The sequence below is a fragment of the Amblyomma americanum genome, chromosome 6, assembly GCF_052857255.1.
Source record: "Amblyomma americanum isolate KBUSLIRL-KWMA chromosome 6, ASM5285725v1, whole genome shotgun sequence".
NCBI classification, from domain to species: domain Eukaryota; kingdom Metazoa; phylum Arthropoda; class Arachnida; order Ixodida; family Ixodidae; genus Amblyomma; species Amblyomma americanum.
Genome location: NC_135502.1, coordinates 28,402,633 through 28,425,031, shown reverse-complemented (window position 1 = coordinate 28,425,031; position 22,399 = coordinate 28,402,633). Strand labels below are relative to the sequence as shown.

The 22,399-nt window shown below is 48.3% G+C and overlaps 1 protein-coding gene across 4 annotated transcripts in view; it reads left to right on the top strand.

Moving 5' to 3' along the window:
- The first annotated feature begins 7,444 nt into the window (after window positions 1-7,444).
- The window catches only part of LOC144136505 (putative glycerol-3-phosphate dehydrogenase, mitochondrial), a 30,465-nt gene continuing 15,510 nt past the window's right edge, over window positions 7,445-22,399 (top strand). For 3 of the 4 annotated variants that reach the window (XM_077668874.1, XM_077668876.1, XM_077668873.1), the window contains exons 1-4: window positions 7,445-7,635; window positions 8,488-8,620; window positions 20,519-20,632; window positions 21,093-21,272. In XM_077668874.1, the coding sequence (XP_077525000.1) occupies window positions 7,475-7,635; window positions 8,488-8,620; window positions 20,519-20,632; window positions 21,093-21,272 (588 nt within the window). In that variant the 5' untranslated portion in view covers window positions 7,445-7,474. The remainder of the gene's footprint in view (window positions 7,636-8,487; window positions 8,621-20,518; window positions 20,633-21,092; window positions 21,273-22,399) is intronic. The other variant, XM_077668875.1, reaches the window with a different exon arrangement.

Below are 22,399 nucleotides of genomic sequence, written 5' to 3'. Positions count from 1 at the left end.
GTGAATATATTTCCCTTACTTTCAGCCGCAGATGTCGCCAGCTCGTGTTCGTCCCGTCTGCCATATTTCTCCCATTGTCCGTTAAAGTAACGTGATAGCTAGGCACGTCTTCTCTACACGCCTCTCCACTTCCAGCTGTGGATTTTCATGCTATTTTGTCACGAAACTGCAGTCGCATATTTCATTCTCCAGGAAAGAAGTGGATCTGCATCAAGTGCACGCAGGTGCAAACTCAGATCACCTAGCGCACTTACGTCAGTGCGAGGAGGAAAAAAAGACTTGAGAGTTTGTTTCAGTAGGAAATCACAAGCTTTAAGCAATGCCGGGATTCTCCGTTCTTCCGCGGGACAACAAAGATGTGAGGTGTTGGGTGGTAACGAGGGTAGTGATGTGCGGAGGTGATGATGGCATTGGGCCGAAGGGGGAGCCGTGTGTGATCTCCGGTATGCGTGGCGACGGAGCCAGTTGGTCAGCGGCAAGATGGACAAGTGTGGACGGATGTGTTGTGGTACGGACCTTCCGAGTGAGACGGGCGCAGTAAAACGAGTTCCACCCCTAGAACCAGGCCTAACAAAGTAACCGTGTTAGTCGTACTGCGGACCCCTTACCCCTGCGCCTCCTCAAAGAAGTACCTACGTCAAGCCCAGACGCCCGTTATAGCTTAAGCTCATTCGATGGCTATTCTTCTTGCTTGATATCAATGCTACTATGTAACTACTCTTGCAATATAGCTGTAAATGCCTCTCGACTAAATTCCAGATCGGCAGCCGGTAAACACTGATTTTTGAGCTGGCACCGAGCGAAGCTAAGGACTCCTGATAAAACGGCTAACTTGCATTGCTTGCTTTCATTCCCGGGATTGCAATACGAAGGCGAATGACAGTCTGTTCACTCTTGGCAAATAATGTGATTGTCGGAGCTAGAGCTGGATAAGCAAGCTCTGATAGCGGCAGGAATCGAAGTGCCTTTAGTGCGCAAGCACTTATAGCGGCCATTTCCCGCCTTTAGCCGTTTGTCTTAAGCCTGTTTTGTGACAGGCTGCTCGCGCGCAACCTGCCAACTACAAGGGATCTATGAATGTACAGAATGACCAATTCTGTACATATTGACATTAACTCATCGTCGCTATCCGAACAACTGCCATCGGTGAACACTGGGTCTGAACACTGGACCCGACGGAGTGGTTTTTATGGCTTGCCATCGCTTCGTATGCCGAGGCTGAGGGGGTTCCCTCAAAACCGATGTAGCCATTACGAGAACGATAAGGCTGCCAGTTTCTATGTCATATGAACTAACTTCGGTTCAGGACAACCGCGAGCTCAGTAGGCATAGCGGGACCGCATAAATTCCGCTGGAAATGTGATGATCAGCCTTTCGCGAGCTGTTATTGTTGGTATTAGAAGACCGTGCTGGCATGCCATTTTTCGATTTTCACAATCTTACTGGTACACCACTCGAGTCAGAGGCGCGAAGAAAGCGATCCGAACGCGTCGTGTTGCAAGGCTGAAAAGATATCAGAGGGAAATTGTGTGATGGTGAGATAAACGCAACTGCATGGACATGAAATTACTCGCAGCGGATGAAAGTTGCAGCTTCGAGTGGCAAAAACTAAAAAAGAAATAGCCAAAATGATCACCCTCTCCGGGAAGAAAACTGCAAGTAGCAGCTCTGCAACGCCATTCACCCCTCCCTTTATGACAACATTCTGGTCAGCAAGTGAATGTGCGGGTGTTAAGGCGGCGTTGCCACCTACACCAGGAAAAGTAGAATATGAAACTATGGCTGCGAAAGGAAAGATTCGGAACTTGCGTAGGACATCAGTAAGGCAGTCTGTTGGGTAAACTGGCACATATACATCCTTCACAGAGTAGCGAAAGGTGTTATTTGTGTTTCTCGTGTTTTTTTGTTTTTTTTTGCACCCATTTTCTTTTCTATCTTAGCGCTGTTTTACAAGGATGTGAAAGACAACTGTCAGAACTACATGAGGCGGTCGCTCTTTCATGCACGTGGACTTCCGCAGCCTCGTAAAAATGTGTTGCGCCGAGGTCATTTAATCTTCTTTCTTTCTACATGGAACGCACGCGCCACAACGTTCTCTCTTTACTTCGCAGTAAAAATGATTTCTGAAGATTGCAGCTCTGACAATGAATCCCAAGCCTTCTTTTGCTGGTATCAGGTAAGCGGTGACACTATTTCTCGCTCTTACATAACACGTACGCGTTCCTTGCAACACCAAGATAAGCGGAGGCAGACGCGCAGAAAGAAGAAATCGGGAGAGGGGAGTACGCTGCTACGTTCTTGACATTTCGGTAACGGTGCCAGCGTTTGCGCATGGAGCCGCGGTCGTCAAGTGTCACGAGTTCTTGCTTGGCGGGTGGCCGACTAACAGAGCAAACAACACCTGTCGGTATCTACCGACGTACGGTTGAGACCTCGTGAGAAAGTCTAACTCGTTCGAATGGCCCCTTTGCCATTCGGTGAGATGTTTCTAGATAAGCTAAAAAGGTGTACACATGCGGGTAATATCGAAGTGCCGAACCTCGATAGCCAGTGTGGCGTGGACGTCACCGGCACTAATCAAGACGGCAGTCACAAGACCTCTCATCGACAGGATAAGCAGAGCGGTTGCTCAGAGCAGCAGATAACCGCGCAATGCGTCGCGCATTTCTTCATCCAATAAGAGCGGATGTGTTGAGGCATGTTGCAAACGTTATATCATTGTGAGGTATTCTAACGAAAGACACGCGGCAGCGTCCAAAGGCTTTTGCCGAAATCGTTGCATGAAACTACAAGGCATAGCAGTTTTTCAGTTGAAATTCTCAAGGAGAGAAAGTAGACAAAGGAAGTAGCTTCACTTCTTTGAAGTAATTGATAACAATGATAAGCAATACGATACAGTGGTGACACTCGGGGAGAGTGTTGCGCATGCGTATTGACATAACGCTGCATTCGAAGCATGCTGCCTTTGGTTGAGGCAGCGGATGTTGCGCTACGGAGCAATCATTTCACAAGGGAAAGTAGCCGTTGCACGCGCGGAATGATGAAATCTCATGCTACCAGAGTTGCTTGTGAATGATGCTTCGGATGTCCGGAGGGACGCGAAGAGGAGAGGAGCGTAGGTTTCGCAAAAGACACGCAGTGAGCGCAGCAGCGCTCTTCCCCAAAACCGTCGCAAGGACACGGCTACTTCGCCTTCGTGCGATTCTGCTATTTTAGGAGAGCTAATTATATTATGAATTTCGACCACCTGGGGATCGTTAACGATGTCAATGCACGTTTAAGATCCCCAGATGGTCGAAATTATTCCGGAGACCTCCACTGTGGCACCTCTTTTTTCCTTTCTTCTTTCACACCCTCCTTTATCCCTTCCAAATTTACGGCGCGGTTCAGGTGTCCGCCGATATCTGAGACAGATACTGTGCCATTTCTTTTCCTCAAAAACCAATTTTTTTTTATTGCCATATCAATAATGTCTATTAAGCCTGAAAGAATGTTTAGGGCATACAGTCCGGATTATATCGGAAGTCGTGCATTCAATCGACGAATGAGCGAAATGGAATTTTCACGATTGTGTAAGCGCGAGGCGATATCGCCCGAGGCACGCAAATAAGCCTATTTACTGCCTTTGAATGCCTTATCACTCACTATCTCGCCTGCTCAGTGAGCTCAACAATAAAGCAGCAGGTGAGCTGTTCATACATGAATCCGTGCTCCAGGAATCCACAATAGTGACCTCAGCTTCGTATCGTAGCTCTGGCATTTGCACAACGGAGCACGTGTTGTGCCTCTTCGACGGCAATAGGGAGTATTCACTAACGTCACAGCGGCATTTATTTTGTTGTCTGTGTAGAACTGCGAAAGGCTGCGGGCGCGTCTATAATAGGATCATCGCCTCCTGCTCTGGCGTGCACTGCTGAAGCTACGATCTGGCCAACAAAATGGCGCCCATGACATCACGTGAATGCCCCCTATTCGAAGACTCATAATTATCTCTCCTTCTTTTCATAGTTCTCATGTTTCTGAACCACATAACTTACTTGATATTATCTGCATGCTCCTTCGGTTTCAGACAAGTGTCTTCTGTGTCGAGAGAAAAGAAGAGAAGCTATGTGGTGGCCATGGACATGATCGATGAAACCTCACCAGGCTGTCCGTATTGTATTATGTTTTTCATCGTACCGATTTATTGATAACTCACGCTTCATTAAAAGGGAACAGCGTGGGAGCGCCGGTCGCTTAACAGTGACCATGGCGTAGTAACCTTAAACAATTACAGTACGACTTTTATTAAGTCTGCAATGCTGCTGATTTGGATGTTATGTTGTTACGCTAATTCAGTAGAGAACTTTCGACCGTTCTTTGCGGTGGGAACAACGTGATAATTTCCAAAGCGAACGTGAAAAGTTTTACTGCGAAACCTACATGTAGGCAACAAGTCTTCCCCCCCCCCCTCTCTCTCTCTCTCTCTCTCTCTCTCTCTCTCTCTCTCTCTCTCTGTCTCTCTCCCTGTCTCTCTGTTTCCCAGCCTCTCTGTTTCCCAGCCTCTCTGTCCCCCTGTCTGTCACCGCCCCACGTTTTCAAGTGAGGTTACTCATTGACTGACAAAGAAGCTGTCGCTTATCGTGTGCGGTGTAACCTAAAAGATCCAAAAGAAAAAAATAACTTCAACGGTCATATTTTCATGCAGTTAGACAGCGTAGGGTGTCCGCTCTTATGGATGTGCGTATTCAAGGTTTTTGCCACGTAAAAACAGATTCAGCGAAATTACAGGACGTGAGCGACGGCAGCCCCCCAGTACTTGCTCATGTAGATTGCTCACTCACACGCCGAACCTCGAAGACACTGAAAGCGCATCAAACAAGGCCTTGATCGTGCACGACCTTGCACCTTTCATTCGCCAGCACGCCTCGTTATGCGGTAAGCTACGTCAGAGTCGTGAAGTTCGAAGTAACAGAAGCTCGAGCTAGGGATTCGAGATTTGATTTATGAGGGTTTAACGTCCCATAGCGAATCATGCTATGCGGGACGCTCCTTGGAGGTGCGACGACTAAGCTGAACAACGATTCGAGAGCGTCATGTTGTGTCTGGTCAGCAGCGCCTACTTCCGCGGTTATCGGCGTCGTGGGCTCGCGAGAATGGCCCTAACCTTTTTGGCGTGCCAAGTTTACCGCTGCGACGCGAGCCAAGATTCCACTCGGGGCAGTCAAATGCGGTCGAGGGCAGATTAGATAGCTAGCCAGGAATGCCACAGAGATAAAGCAGCGCTTTCCAGATATCTGGAGCATGAAAATAAAAAAGAAGGAATAGTATTTGGCACACCTCTGTTTCCGTTTACTCCGACCACGTGTCCAGATTCTGAGTTGCTGGCACCTGTATCTTTCCAGCGCACTGTGGTTGAAATGTCAAGGATGCTGATATGATCATTCAGCTTTCAGGACAAGAACATGCATTCAAGGACTGTTGTATGTCCCAGCAATCCGAAATTATCGGAGCTAACAGCAACAAAATTAGCGCCTCCAGACACCTCTAAATTTCCAAGTTCTGACCCAAGTGCTTCGCAATGCTACGTACACCTCACAAATGCATCTTCTTTTTTTCTTCTATCTGGTCGGAGGAAGCTGTAACCAGAGAATGCTCGAAGGTGTGCATGGATGCTACGAGCATTCTTCGCTTTAAAATATTTTAAAGCATTTTCAAGCATTACGATCATAATTTAGCCAGGCAAGCAGAGGGACAAATTTCAAAGCCAGCTGTCTGTTTATCGAGCGAATTTCTGCCCGCAGAAAAATAGGTAAAAAAGTGGAAGCGACGTTAACACAAGAATTCGCTATGCGCTCGTTGGAGCCATAATAACCGTGGTTCTTGGCCGTACCTTATTAACTACGATGCTGAAATTTCTGGTAAGCATTCAGCATCATTGAGAGCCTGCCAAGCGCTGCTGAATGGCACGTGCGTAGTTACGATAATTCGCGAACGAATTAGTCCCGCCTCGCGAACATTAGCGGCACGATAACTTGCCCCTTCAAGCAAAGCCGGAAGTGTAGCAACCATGCACTTCCCGGCGATACGTGGCAATACAAACTGAAAAGGCAAACAAAACAAAACCTCGCGGCTGTATGAGCACGACGTCATTTGTGGTGATGTGGCGCAGTGCAAACAGAAAGCTCGCCGAGCGACCAATCCATGCTCCCTCCGAGGAAGCCTCTATGAGCTTCTGGATATAGCGTGAGGGGATTCGGTCTTCTCAAATCCGAGACAAGGGAAGTGAGGCACGTCGTGTGTAGTATTTGTACAAGCCTTATCGCTTGAGCTTGCGCTGCTTTTTTTGTCAAGAAATGCCTTGGGACGTTTAATAAAGTTTCCTCCCTCTCCACTCACCAGTGCACTGCGTTCATCTGGGTTCAAGACAGCCCGGAAAAGCATCTGCTGGATCTTTAGGTCTGGTGTGTATTTTCTTTACAAATTTATTTCGGTTTACAAAGCGGAATGTAAGGCCTCAAGCAATGCAGAAAGTTGGGCGAGTTGGCGACTCATTATTAAACTTGGCACCAGCGTATAGTATAGGACAAAGACACAAAGACTCTTCTGTGTCTTTGTTCTATACTATATGCTGGTGCCAAGTTTAATAATAAGGTTTCTTCTAAAGATGCTTAGAGATTGACCCGCCGCAGTGGATCTGCGGTTGGGACACTCGGCTGATGAGCCCGAGGACGCGGGTTCGATCCCGGCCTAGGCAGCCGCGTCTCGGTGGAGGCGAAACGAAGGTCCCTGTGCTCTGTGCAATGTCAGTAGACGTTAAAGAACCCCAGGTGGTCGAAATTTATCCGGGGCCTACCACTCAGAGTTCGGGTCACTTTAGAAAGCGATGTACTATACAGAATAACTGCCGAGAAAGTTTGCAGTGGATGACGATCCAACTCTACCCTTTGACGCCACGCTGTTCTGATATTTATTAAAGTAATCATTTGTCTTGTAATCAGCTGAAACAGTCCTTTAAAATAAAACCACGGCCTCAGGTCAGATACGCATCTCCCAAAAGCAACTTCTCGCTGACTTAAACAATCTGTTACAAAACAACCAGTTAATTCCCAATTGCAAGTCATATAGACGCAGCTGCATGGTTCAGGAGCTAGGATCACGCAGTCGTTGGTTGTAAAATGCATTAATTTAGCAGAAGCATTGTGTTGTTCAAAAATGCGAAACTGCACACGCTCACTACGGAGAATTAGCCAAGAGTCAGACGGTGACATCTGAACGCCTAAAAATTTTTCGAAACCATAAAAACAGCCGTAGAGTTTATTAAAACCAATCTTAAACTGAGTTTAGTGACGTAGGTAAGTAAGTGATGGAAGTGGAAGGGTCTGAGAAATAATTACTCGTGTACGTGAGCTGTAAAATGAAACAGGGGGGGGGGGGGGGGGGGCTAAGAAGAGGAGGACGGAGAAGTGGTGGTTGTGGCGGCGGCGGGCCGGCCATGGCGGTCGCGATGGGCCGGGTCGTGCTGGCCGCAGCGGGACACGCCGGCCTGGTGTGGGCGCGGAGTGGCCCCATGGGCAGCTCCGTGGGCCCGCAGCACTGGCAGCCGGACGGGCCAGAGTGGGGCTCTCCCTCCTACCTCAGAGTTCTGCCCACAAGGTATTGGCGTGAAACATCACCTGTACAACACCCGCTCTACTGCGGAACCCCCGGGACGTCTTTAAGACGCCGGAAAACCTCTCGTATGTCGCATAGCTCTGTCTCAGCCAATGTGTAGCTGCGTATTTATTGGTATTAATGATTACTCATCAAGCACACGCTGCCGTAGTGGGGCATGGCATCAGAAATCGCTGCAGCCCACTGCGAAACAATGCTACGCTGTCATGCATGTGCTAAGTTCGCTGGCGAAAGGGACTGGACGGTAGCTTAACGCAACGTGGTAATGCTCGATTTCCGTTGTGTACAACCAAGCCCGGTGCGACGCTCGAACACGATGCGTAACTACACTGACCACTTTTTTGTGCGCTTGTCTCGTTGTGTAAAATTTGAACTCACTTTCATCTCGCCCTATCCTGGTTTACGACAGCGCCTGTAATAAATTAAGCATTGTATTGTTTTTAGAGCATAGGAATACAGTTGCTATGCAAACCAGCCCGCGACCACTTGCATCTGACCCGGTGCACTTGAGCAGCCTAAACTTCAATCTTTCACCCAGCTGAAAGATGTATTATCATTGCGCCAATGCCAGCTGACTCTCCTGTCCTTTCGATTCATTCTATAGTCTTAAGAGCGGTTATCTTAGTAAAAACCGCCGACTGCCGTGCTTCGGACGAAGTACAGCCACAGCGTAGAGGACCATTATGTCGGCTACGAGTGTCTGTGCTTAGAGGTTAATGATCACAGACATTTGGCCAGCACCGCACTCTGAGGCGCAAATAAAAGAGCGAGGTGAAGAGTGAAATCTGTGGACGCACCGTCTTCAGGCACCGCTTCTTTCGGGTTCTCCTTCAGGGCAGAGCAACTCGAGAAGCTGCGCACCACGCTGGAGTTCGACATACTGGTGCTGGGCGGCGGCGCCATCGCCTGCGGCGTGGCGCTGGACGCAGCCACCAGGGGGCTCCGCGTGGCGCTGTGCGACATCGAGGTATGTGCATATGCGCTTATTTGAAATGCCAGCTACCTGTTTATTCATCTAATGATTTGCTGAAAACTGCCTGTTTTTCCCGCCTCACGATGGGAGCAAAAGTGACAGCGCTAGGTCTACCACACCACTCCTCCTAACAAACGTTAAAATTTTTTAGAGCGTCCATAGACAGTCTTTAGACAGTCTATGGACTATCGATAATATGACCACACCAGACACATCCTCGAGAGCGTGTGCTCCATACTCTTCTAGATATCGTTCTTGTGAGTCAACGCGCATACACAGGAGTTTTCGGTTGCGATATGCGAAGGCGACGCTGAAACCACAGCACCGCCAATGCGACTCTCGCTATTAAAGCTTGCCAGTGTAGGTGCTATTGGCCACAAAAGTTTACTGCATACGTGTTCTCTAGAAAGAAAAAAAAATGTTACGCTGTCTTGCGACCCAGCCGCCCGATAATGTTGCCACCTGACAGAGCATGCTCATCCCCACACACCCATCTCAGGTGATTAGCTTGCTTGAATGCTCCGAAGTAATCTGTTTCCTGCACACCCGCATCCAGTAAACATTTGTGGCTGATAGTACATATACTCACGGCCACAGTGATGGCCTTAAGCACAATAGAAACCGTGCATTTATGCGAGCAGGAACAAAGGCGTGCACATGGTAACTCCAGGTAATGCATTATGCCATGTCAGCTTATACCAGCAGCAAAGAATCAGGTGCCATTTGGAGGCTTTCTGAAGTCGGTAAATGGAGTCAACGAGACGAGCTCTAACACCCTGACCCCGTAACCTGTTTGCTGAAGGCTGAGGAGGATAGAAAGGGCAGTAATGATAAGAGCGATGCCTTACAAGCACACGAAATCATCAGAACATGACGGCAATTTGAAGTCATATATAGATAGACATAATTATGCGCAAGCGAGTTTTTCATCATCATGTGAAATTCGTGTTTACACTCAACGTGATAAAAGGCAAACAAATGTTATCTCAAAGAGAAATCATACGTATTTATAGAAAATAACATGTATTATTATACCCTGTTTGTGCACGTCCAATTCATTACTGCAATTATGACAAAGTTATTTCAAGTTATCAAGCCTGTAGATAACGTAACTCTTTCGTTCAAGGAGTGAATGGTGCTTAGCGACTTTCCCTGTTGCATTAGTTACCGTACATCGATTTCATCAGGGCCGTAGTTTGTATCGATTAGCTTTGTTCTGCTTTCTTTTGGTGGCACTGTCACTGGTCGCGGATTCCGATGACGTATTGGCCGCGGAGGATGACGTCGCTCTCGTATTTATCCATAACCACACCCCTGCTGCTAATTTTGTAGGCGTGGTTACGATAACCAGGACTAGCCTTTTCGGCTGACGACGGGTAACTTCATTTCAAAAGAATGAAAGCTGCGGCACAGTCGAAGTTAGGACAGGGGTAGGAAAGTTCTATATACATATATACACACTATTGCTCAGCAAATGCATACGCCAGCGCCAAATCGTCCTATAGCGGCAGGATGTAATTATTCCAACTGGAGCATTATGTCGTCGTCACGACAGCGGTGTCCCGCAGAGAAACACTTCATACCCGAGGGGGATTCGAACCACCATCCATGTTTTTATTTTTATTAGAAAAGAAAAACTTACTTTGGCCGGCCTAGTTAAGCTCTTCTTGCCTTTTGTTATGTTCAGTCACACCGATATTTGTATTTTATGTGCAATTCTGTGCAACAATGTTGACTCGCGAATATACTTTTTACAGCATTTCTTAATTGTGTACCTTAAATGAATATGTGCTGTTTTTTTTCTTGTTTTTTTCTTTTTTGATGTTTTCGTGTATAATGTTATATGCAATGTCTCTTTGGTGTTATGATCTGTTTTTCGTTGGTTAAACCTGCCTACTGCTCAGTGGTAGAGTGTAAAGGGGGCGGACGCTTCGTCAGGCAACTTTTGATTGCCTTTTTGTTCGCCTCCTCGGCAACCAAGTGTTGTTGAAATAAATCTGAATCTGAATCTGAAAATAGAGCAGCTTCGTATCCCGGGATCTCAGGCAATTCCACCACCGCCGCTGTCTATCGTGTTGCGTGCGTGCGTAGGAATCATTCTGTTTAAGCATCAGTTCTCTTCTGGTCACCAGGTGCGTTGATGTAGCTGAAACGGAAACTAACCAGAGTTTCCGAATAAATTAACGAACAGCATTGTTGGATGGAGCTTGGCTTCTGTGATCCTTCATCTGCTTCCACACCTCATGTTGCTTTTCTCAATAATTCACCACTTTCGCCTGATGTGTCCCCATCTCAGGAGTGCGCGAAAATTCGTCTGCTTGAACAGAAAATCGACAACGCCGAAAGTGCGGTCCGATTCCGCGAGGTGCCAACTGCGCATGCGTAGTGCAGGTGCGCACTAGCAGCTACGAACTGCGCATGTGAATTGCGCACGATGAGACGATATTGAAAACGAAAAAAAAAACGTCACAAGATACGGCCTCTACACTAGTTGCGGGCGCAAGCATGCTATTATGCAGGAACACGAATTCTCAATATTGCTTTCTATGGGGAACTTGCGCTGAAGTTTGCGGTGCCGATTGCAACGCTATAACACACTGCCTAGCGAGAAGGGCAAACAGTTTTGGGTAGTACTCTTAGAATTTTTCCGCGCCACCTTCAGGCTCTTATTGGCGTGAGCCTCCGCGTGCGTCAGCTATCTGGGCTACGCCGAGAGAAGCTAGGCAATGAATGCTGTCAGCCAAACGCGGGTATCTAATCGCGCAGAATGTGTTCTCGCGTTTGCAGCGGCCCAAGCGGCTGACAAAAGCAGTTTTGAGTCACCGAATGGAACAATTGCAGCGCCACCTTGGCAGCGCAGGTTCCCCATTGCCTCCGACATGTTTGCGGCCCGAGCACGCAGCTCTGAACCTATCGCGTTTGGCAGCGCCTGCAGCAACTGATATTGTGTGCACTGTCAACGCCTGAGAAGTTGCATTGGCGAGCATCGCGAACAAAATACTCCGATTGCGCGGCATTTCGTCCATTCGAATAACGAAAATCGGGAAAGGAACATTCAGTCGACCGGCACCTTTTCGAAAACTTCGTCGTGAAGCGTTTCGTTTGACGCTCCCCAGCGAAGGGAGAATTGCGCGTGCACTCCATGGTTAAGTATCGCGTTAAATCATTATTCTTCACTACTCTGCCGCTTAATTACTGCCTACAAGAAAAACCATGCTTGCGCAAGGTTAGATTACGCAGTCTTGTTCCGTCTTCGCGCTTAATACGTTTTTGCAGCATTACGTATTACGTTTTTATACTTGCGCCACGTATCCTTTACGCGTGCGAGTGAACCAATAAAGAAATGGCGCCGGCGGCCCCTGCATAATGCTTTTTTTTTCTTTTACAATCTATAACCAACGACAGGATGCCGCTGCTCTGTGAAGGCAAGACAGCGTGTGTCAGATGCCATGACGAAAGAACGTGTCTAATCGCTTTCCGTCTCGCGTCGATCAGCCCGGCAGACGGCGTGGGATGTGCACGTGGGTTGCCCTGGGGGATCCGGGGGACTGTATTGCGCTGTTCCTCCGGGAAGGATGCATCTCGCTTCCGGGGATCGTTTTCCCCGCTTGGGGAATTCGCGTGCGCACGCCCAGGCCGTTTCGCGAGCGTTCAGCCACCACCAGCTATCCCATGTCGCCTAAGGGCCGAGCAGTAGCTCAGGGTATGGGCGAAATATATTACTGCCGGACAGGTTGATCGGGTCCTACGTGTCAGAGCGACAGTATATGGTATAATAGTGCGCTCCGGTTTAATAACGACCTCCTGGAGTTCGTTTAACGTGCAGGTACGGATTTAAGTAAACGAGGCACGGTATGCACGCGTTCCGTAACAGACCTGAAGAAACATGGTGCGCCCACAAGAAACTGCAGCAACTTCGATCAATACAAGCCTGTATGCACATTCAGTACCTCCCAATTTTAATTCCAATTGGGACGTTTCAAAGAACACCTGGAAGTCATGCCATGATAGAAATTGTTACGTCGCATTTTATGGCACAGAAGCAACTGCGGCTTTCATGCACCAAACGCTTTATAGAAACTGGGTGCCGATTAGTGCAGAATAATGATAAAACAACCGAATTTGTTAAAAGGTTAAAGAAGCAAGCCCTGGCAAACAGTGGCCGACCTTGACAATCAAAGACGTTTTAATGCCAAGTCTGTTTGCATCCAGTCCGAGGCCAAGTGGGCCTGCTTCCTCCCTCATTCCGGCTGACAAGTGTGGGCGTCAAGGGAGGAGGAGGAGAAGGAGGCGGCTTTAGTGTGGGGAAGAGTGGGGCCGGCCGGAGATCAACGTAAAGAACGCGTCTGACTAATTGGGAACAGAAAATGAAAAGCGACCGTGCGTTGGAAGGCTCTCCAGAACACGAAGGGCTTGCCCCCACTTTCGTTGGCGAGCGTAGGTGCTCGGACTCGCGGACACCTACGCTCTGACTCTGTTTCGAAGGGAAGCAGCGTGAGCAGCAAACGAGAACCGTTCAGGAAAATCGACGGGCCTCTCTACTCGACTGCTGTGCGGACGCGCACGACTACGCGACGCGAGTAACGGGAGAAAAGTCACGTGACTTCTGGAGCGTCAGCTATCGTTAAGGGCCAGAGTGCAAAGAGTGGCCATACCAAAGCATTCTAACGAGAGAAGTCTGGAGACTGGCGTAGCGTTTCATTTATTCATTCACTCATGGGCCAGAAGCTAAATAAGCAGCTTGACGGGGCCCAGGAGGCCGTTACAAGACAGTATTGCGAAGGGCAAAAATACATATAAAGATTTACGGCAGTACATGCCATATACTTAAGAAATTAATAGCAAGAACACGATAAAAGCCAATGTCTTATGGTAGAGAAAGAAAAATAAAATTCAACATACATCCCATGCGTCGTGACTGGCCAAATATTCGCAAATCGGGTTGACGGAAGAACAGCTCTGTCAACTCTGCCCCGTGTTTGAACCGACGCCAGCTCCAAGCACCCACAACGGTGCACGATTTTGGTGAGATTGAGAATAAATGCCCTCGCGGTAATCACGTACACGGCCAGAAGCAGTGGTGGTTGGCGGTTTCGATGCGCCTGTGTACGGAGATATTGGTGAACATACAGTAGCACTCCCGGGCCTGATCCGGTAAAGCAGGCCCTCTAGTCTGGAAGTAGCTTTAGCGCGCAGAAATCTGTTTTCTTTTTTTTTTAACAGTAACACGTGAAAAACTTAGCGAATTTTTCAGTCGAGCCACACACAGGACTAGACAGCTCTACTTTCTCTTTAAGGAAATGAATACACAAGCCTAGAAATCTCGACAAAACTTGTTTTGTTCGTATGGCTGCCACCATGCGCCGCGTAGAGGTGAACGCTCAAAAGCAGCGCGGGAATTTCGAATGTTTGGTCCATCCAACTGATTTTCTATGGCCGTCGGAAATAGTCGGGGTGGGCGCAAAATGGTTTTGCAGCGAGTAGCAAGAGCCGGCCGTGGTAGTCACCATGTTCGCGCAGAATTTCGCCCCACTCTTTAGTTTCTCAACTATGCAAGTTACGCGGTCCATTAAGTTACACGGTGTTAGCTACTGGCGGCTAAAAGATGACACCGGTTTCTGATATCTGATAATGCGCCGGGAATGAGAAAAGTTTCCCCAATGTTTCGAACGGACGAAAAAAGATTTTATTTATGCTCACGATGCCTGCTTTGTGTTAGGCGACAATAACGTTCAGTATGCGCCGCTTGGAAACTGGAATTCTACTTCTCTTACATAAGGCAGATGCGTAGGCCAGTAGCCATGCAATTCTTGTGATAAAACTGGCCGAACATTCACACACTCTCTTTTCATGAATGTCTCCCTGCGCCTCGCGAGCAGTGACGCCACAACGTTCGCGGGCAAGAGCCACAAAAATTTTGTTACGTAAGCGGTGTTCTTTGGCGAACGCATTTCTCGTGGGCTGTCATGATTGCTGGAGCTATTGTCTCGCTGGCATCTACCGTCGCCGTCGTTGATGCACACAGTGATTCAGCTTTCCTAACACTTTGTATGGGGCCATATGAAGCCATTTAGGCTTCATATTGCTTTACACTCTATGTAGTGTAAACTTACATGACGCTAAATGGCGGCCCTGGCAAGTCTGCTTTAGTTTTCTACGAATACTGTAAGCTAAAACAGACTGTTAGTAGCTGACTTATGCTGCATCGATGGACGTCAGCGTGGTAAGCGACGGGCATAATTCGTTCGTCACAGCCATGGTTCTCTTCCACCAAGATGCCGTTAAGCCATTAAAATCGAATCATCATCATCATCATATTTATGTCGTTATCACTGTTCCGTAAACTCTTGTCCGTCAGCCAATCAAGCAGCACTCTTAAATACTATTTGTTCTACAGCGATAGTGGTTAATACCAGACGACGCCACCCCATTTCCCTCTCGCCGCGATCTCGTGACCGTCGTCGCCGCATAAAATGACGTCATCGCACGGCAAGGTCGCATGACAAACTGTCAACAGTGACATGACCGATGAATCATGCGATAGAAGTATTGGGTCACGGAACCTAATCAACCGCTTACACGTGACCATGACCCTATGCACATACATGAACCCAATGACCACCCTTACTCAACACATGGCCCCTTTATCAGCTTAGGCTAAATCTAAGCACGCAAGCTAAGCTAAGCACGCAAGCTAAGCTAAGCATGCTAAGGCATGAGCTAATCATTTGTGTTTGAATGAAGAGAAGAAAAAAATAATCTCGTTGTCCCGTCAGATGCAGTCTTAGCATTATAGCTACCTATTGGAAAAATAAGTGGTAGAGTGTTACCGTACTTAAACCGAGTAGACGTACGGAAGCATGTGTTAAATCTTCGCCTCTTCTTCCAGGCATGTGCATGTGCGCGTAACCGCGTTTCTCGCACTTCATCTTCGCACCCTCTCTCCACTCGGCGACAGCTGGCGCGACGCCCTCCTCCCATTAGCTACAGCTAGCGCAATGTTCCCCCGGACTTTCCCGAGCTCCCTCCCATTGGCTGGAGCTTTCGCGACTCTCCTCCGAACTAGCTCGAGCTTACCAGAGTTACTTCGATCACACAAAACAAGATTCTTGCTGAAGTACTGCTTTCGCACTGATATCATCTCTCGCATTCATCAAACCAAACAACTGGGTGGGCTTGTCAATCACACTCACTTTTAAACTGGCACATTGCTGCGTCTGTTTCTAGCAGTGCGTTTAAGTTGCTTGACATGCTTTCGCGTTTGACAGAGCACTCGAAGACTTTTGATGCAATATAGTCGTTTTTTTTTTTTGCGCTCTTGTGCGACCTCGACTGAGACGTGCGTCTGTCACCTGGAACCAGCTATCGGGCTCCGAAGTTGGAAGCGTTGAAGCTGCTCAGAAACGTTTGGTCAGGATTAGATATGACCGGTATATACATTGGCGTAGGATCTGTTTTAAACATGTGTTAGTCGTAGAAGCACTATCACTGGAAGTACTTGGTGCCCGTAGGCGTTGTCGTGGCACTGCATCCCAATACAAGGTTGTACACGGCAGAAATGATGTCCCTGGCCTTGTAAGCAGCTTGTGATGATGATGATGAATTTTTATGGCGCAAGGGCATCTGCGGCCAAAGACCGCCATGGCACAAGGTATTTTCGTTTGCTCAAGGTGGGGTCAAAGAGCCATTTCCCAAGCATTTCACCCTTAAGAAGCCGAGCAAGCTTGTACCCATTGTATCACCGGTGGGCACCCGGAGGCGCTGGGAATCGAACCCCGCACCTCCCGCATTCGAGTCGGATGCTCAAACACTAGGCCACTGCTGCGGTTATAAGCAGCTTGTGCCGGCATTTTCTGACCAGAACTACACGTCATTGCCCCACACAAGCGTTGAAAAGTTTCGCCCATGAACCGGGTGCAAGCACTAGATAGCTGGATAAAATAGCGTATAGTTCACTTGCTTTCGTCCGTGTTGGTCTTCCACTGGTGCCTGGAACCGCTGGAGACTTAGATTCTCTTTTTGTCATGATTTTGTAAATTTCCTTTTCCCCTGCTCTTTATATACTTCTGTTCTGGTGCCAATCCCGTGTACCAATGTCAGGTCCACGCGGTGTTATTGGGCACGAACTGAGAACACAAATGAAAACTGCTGGTCTCCTTTCATTTTTTTTTTCTGCCCAGAGGTTTGTTTTCCGCACCTAAAATTAGGGCTATAAATATAGGATAGGAAATGTGGAAAGGGGGTGTGGCTCCCTGGTTTCTTCACAGCGCACTTCCACCGTACTATAGAGAGCGTGTTGCGGTACCACGAAGACTCGACTTATCCTTACGTAAATGCTTCCTGAGCGCGAAACGAGGAGAGGGTGCACGAAGCAGCAATAAAAATGCATATCTGTGAACACATGGGCACGTGTGCGCGACATGGAGTGTTTGCGGGCAAGTATGATTCCACTTTATCAGTTTGATGGCTTCGAAGAAAAAAGGTGTCACTCGCTTCTCATGTAGCGGGTCTTTCATAGAAAAGTACACCCCTCGTCAAAAGTATACAGCCCAAGGGGTTTGCTTGCGAGGCCTTCAGCGTGCTTGGTTATGGATACTCAGCGACCGTAATGGCTTCCAGTCCTCAATCCTCCCAAGTTTTGGCTTGCTAGATGTTCCAGGGAGCCCCGCTAAACAGCTTGGAAACGAACCCCTTGGGCTGTGTACTCTTGACAGGGGCTCAATCCTGCCGGTGTCAGCGCAAGCAAGGCGATTAATTTCTCCAAGGTCGTTGCTCAAAAACGCGTCCGGTTCATGCGAGAAGAGAGGCAAGTAGGCAATGAGCGATATGATGCCAGCCGTAAACATCGCATCGCCACTCTGTTTAGAAAGTTTGGCAACTTTGGGACGCGTGCTCCTGAACCCCCGTATTGGGGGTCCTTCTTGGTTCTTTTTAGTTTTTTTTTATATTTCTTGGTTCAAGCGCTGTGGTAGTTCGCGGTAGATTGATTCTTTGTTTTGATCATTTTCCTGAACAGCTGCATAAAAGATTTTCTTATAATAGGTCGGAACCGAAGAATTGGTCTTAACGAGCGTATCTACCGAAAAAAAATACAAATGAAAAGCGGTAGCTGGGAAAGTCGCGCGCTTCCAGCCGTAATAGCCATTTAGCGTCAGCCGGAAAATTGCAGCTATACCGGCAAGCTGTGCGGTAACAGTGGCGTGGCGAAACTGCCGGCGTAAATCGACCCAATGGAGGAGAGGGAAAAGCATCTACTGCGCATGCGCGGCAACGGGGTAAATCGACGGTGAACGTTACCGGACCCGTCGTGCCCTGCAAGCCTCGTAGCGTTCGTCCCGTCCCCGTTTCCACATACACGATTGCGCCACGGCGGGTGCAATGCCGGCGGCAGCAACTGTAAAGGCGGGAGCAACTGTAAAGGCAGGAAAGGCGCCGTCCGGGGCGAGGCGCCCGTCTTATAATAGCAGTCAATTTCCTCTCCCCTTCAAACGCATCGACCTTGCATCACATTGTCTCGCAAGTAGCCGCGCCGGCTCGCTGTCGGGTTGCGTCGCGTTGCCTTCGAAGCGTCACCGCGCGGTGCCGCTGCAGTCGGTGTTTACTGAGCCGTTGTGCCGCGCTTGAGGAACTCGACGGTTGCGTCAGCGTCTTCGGGACAGAGCTGTGGTTGTGTGAAGGAGACGATGCCCACTACTCCCTGCCGTGTTCTCTCTCGCCGCTTTCTAAGTTATCGAATACCTTACGCTGGTCTGTGCATGAACTAGCGCCACCGTAAATTTCGCGCTTATTTGGGCAAACCAAAATTATCAAATCAAAGACCGCTATTTTATTCCAGTATGCTTCACGAATACCCCCAGTTTAAGCACATTCCAAATAACCAAATAATTGCAGTCCCAAATTAAGATGAATAAATGTTCTCATGTTAAGACGCGTTTTTCGACTGTGTGGCTATTCGACCTTAATTGTTATCAATAAATATTCTTATCGTTTAGTTCATTTCCACCGTTATCACAAAATTCAAGTGCCGTGCGATGACGCAAGCGCCACAGCGGGCATGTTATAATGAACAGCAGGCTGGTGCGTGCATTTGAAAGGAAAAATGCGATCCGCAATTGAGCGGCTTACGTAATGAACGGGAAAAAAGCCACTCCATCATCCCTTCGTATTGGCGACAAGTTTTGAGTTGCGCAACAGCCTGCGGCAAGCCCTTTCTTCGCTACGGAAAGATGTTCTGGGCACCTTCACTGTTTGTTTTGCTCATACCTCCCCGAGATACGGGGCTTCGCAGAGGACGTCAGAGCAACTTATCATAATTGTATACTTCATCGAAAGAGAGAATCTCGGGTCTGCCTTGATTAGTACGCAATATCGATGGAACGGCAGCGGAGAAGTAACGTTTTCTTGTTTTTTTTCTTTCTGACCAGTTCTGTGAGATCTATTCACGCATGACTGCATTCAGGGTTTGCATTACGCAACAGCCCATAAAGCTGGCAACGAGTTTCTGCCAAACGACTCTTGCGCATGCGCGCAGCTCAACGTAATCCTTTTAGGCGGCAGTGCAGCTGAGTTTGCTTTTTTTTTCTTTTTTAAAGGTCAGCTTCGAACTTATCTAAAGGCCGCATCAACCTGGCACAAAAACAAAGGAGTGAAAGCGATCGCAGACAGTCCAGCTGTGCCCTTTCACCTTTGGTTCCTCTCATCTCTCGTCGCTCTTCCTTTGGCAAAGAACGATGGTATTGTCTCCGGCAAGCGCGCTTCCATTTGCGCAGGACTGTAATGAGGAAAAGCCTCTTACCGTAACTGCTGACACACGAGCCATTTGTTCGTCCCCCTCGTCACGCGTAATTGGAACACTCTCGGAATAAGGGGAAAAGAAATTATCCAATTGGCTTTCCCGGCCACTGGGCGCACTTCAATGTATGTGCGTGTCGGTTCAATTCGATTTATTGCTCGTGTTGATCATGCAGAGAAGGTCTGTTATAGCGCGTTGACATTCGGCCCTATGACGGCGTACGCACGTCAGTTGTCGGCGTATATCATTTTAAACAAGAGTTTCTGAGAAAAAAAAGCTGTGTGCATAGAGCAGGAGATGACGGTAACCAAGATAAGCTGATCATTTGCCACTGGACGAGGCTTTTCTGTCGGCGCGGCTTGCTAGACGGCCCATTAAAAAGGTGCAAAGTCAATCCCTTCTGTCGGCTTTTCCAAGCGTACTCAACCAAATGCCATATTTTGCATAAGCGTTGTTCGTCGAAGTAGCTGCATATCTCTACCAGCTTTAATGCGTTCGTGTGTGTGCACGCGTTAGCAGAGTACTTATGGTGCCAAAAGACGGTGACGCTCGTTAGTTCTAAGCGATGTACTCAAACTGAGCTATTTCTCGTTATCATTCGCTTCTCTTTCATGGGGGTGAAAGTTTTCGCACTCTAATATTGATGACGTCGTCGGGTAAGCCGGCGCACATTAATTAAAGGAGCTTCAAAGAGAAAGGATGTGGGGTGCTTACCATTTCGTGTCACGTGTATGACGCCAGCATCTCGGGACATCATCCAAAAACCACTGCTGTAAAACATTCGCTGCTTCTGTAGGACTCCAGCACTGCGGAAACAGAACAATTAATAACACAACTCTAAAATAACATAAATAAAAATCTAATAATACTATACCTATAAGACAACATAAGTAAAACAATCGTAAACTCTTCGTGGGCCGCCAGGAGGGTGGTGCCTTTACAAGTGCAGCGCAGGTGGCCAAAAATACGACGTATGCAGTGCGGCTGGCAGTGAACGCCGTGCGCGCGTGCGCATGCAGCTATAGCGCCTGAAGGTAGATTCAGCGCCACTAGATAGATAGCCCGTAGAGCAGAGCGCCTGACGAGCACGTATACCGCAGGACTTCGGTGCCGGGGCCAGCACTCGCGGCAGCAAACTTCTGCCTGCTACCGCACGCGGATACAACGAACCTATGGTACCATTCCACCTGAAGCTGTTCAGGGGCAATCAGCAGGTAAAGACGCGCACATTTTCTGCCATGGCCGCTCGCCTCAAAGATGATTTACGGCTACAGCTGTTAATCGCCCGTCCTTGGGTTTCGTGTCGATGTAGTAGCAATATCATAATCGGCGCAACCGGTGAACTTTGTTGGTTGCCATGGAAACCAAAAGGAAGTAAGGGTGGCTACCGTGTAAGAAGGCCATGATGAGAGGGGAGGAATGCGTAGCACAGCAAAAGGAAGAGAGATGCAAAATGATTGCTTGGTATTGGACAAGCGAGTTCGTCACTAACAAAAGGGAAATGAAATTCACGAAGGAGTCGTCTCGACTGAGGCGATAACAGCGGCAATGAGGCGAGAGCTTTAACGAAGCCTGGCTTCATGCCTATTCTAGCTTGGTTCATGTTTATCTTATCTCTGAGGCTGAGTGAAAAAAAAATATTCGAGAACGGTGTCCGACAACGTTGCATTCCAGGCGATCGAGGAACGACAGGCCATCTTTGGCGCGGCGCCGCATCTATGCCACTCGGTGTTCGTGGTGATGCCTCTCTACGACTGGCGAAAGGCGCTCTCCGTCTGGTTTTACTTCAAGACCCACTGGTACATTTTCAGCAAGCCCAACCTCAGCGAGAACTACTGGCTCAGCAGCACTAAGGTTGGTAGATCATCCAGAGCTTTTGCGCCCATTTCTAATGTTTTGGTATTATTACTGCCATTTTCGCAAAATTTGTCCGTGTGGTGCTGGCGATGCGGAGAGGAGGGTGGAGGAGAGTGGAGAAGGGGAGGCGCGGTGGTTAATCAGAGAAAAGAGGAGAGGGAGACTGGAGAGGGGGAAATCGCTTTCAGAGTGTAGTGGGGGAGGTGGGTGGGCGTTTTTCCGTTTTCGGGTATTATCGGTTCCCTCATTAAGAACTGAGATGTTTGACGCAGGCTGAGCATGTTACAAATACGGGTGTTAGACTAAACAACTGCCGTGTTCAGCAGTATGCTATATGTCCGTTATGCAGGGCAGTCGTAGTGCATTGAGATCAAATTGCGGTAACAAGAATGTTCACGAAGAAAGACCCACGTGAAAGAAACATTGTCTGGCCAAGCAAGGCCAAATGCAGGTGTAACATATGCCCGTCTCAGCCTCGATGAGACCTGCCTGTCTCACTCTAAGCTCGTTCGTCTCGTACCTGTGTCGTAATTGAGAAGTTTGAAATTGGTGAAGTATTCAGCGAAACTATAGATGTCTGAGAAGTCTTGCTCAGGCAGCCATAGTTTGCTGCGCATACGCAAAACGGGGTATATATAGCTTTTGTAGAGATCTCAACCTGTGAGAACGCCCTTATCAATGCGCCAGAACGTACTAGTCCTCAGGCAGTTCTCCTAGGGCTTAGCCCGCTTATAAGGGTAAACATAGCAGTCATTTCAGCGCTCATTCGCGATTGCAAGTTCATTGCCTGTTGCGTGCAATCAAAGTACGGGAAGTATCTGTCATGTTGTATACAGTTCGCGCGTTTGCCCCGGCCACGGCGATGGCATGTGAATGGAGTAAAAGCGTCTGTCCACCGAGACTGCAGTGCACGTCAAGCAATAACTTATACGAAAACAAGGTAAAATGGAACGAAGTGCACCGCTTCGTCTTCTCAATGAACAGTTAGGTCATAAGAAATCTAACCGTGCTTAATGTCCCGTTGCAGGTAGTCTTTCAAAGTAACAATTCTTCCAGGGACTCAATGCTGAGGAACAGGGTCTGCCCACCAAAGGTCTAACCCGATAACGCTTTCAGTCATTTCA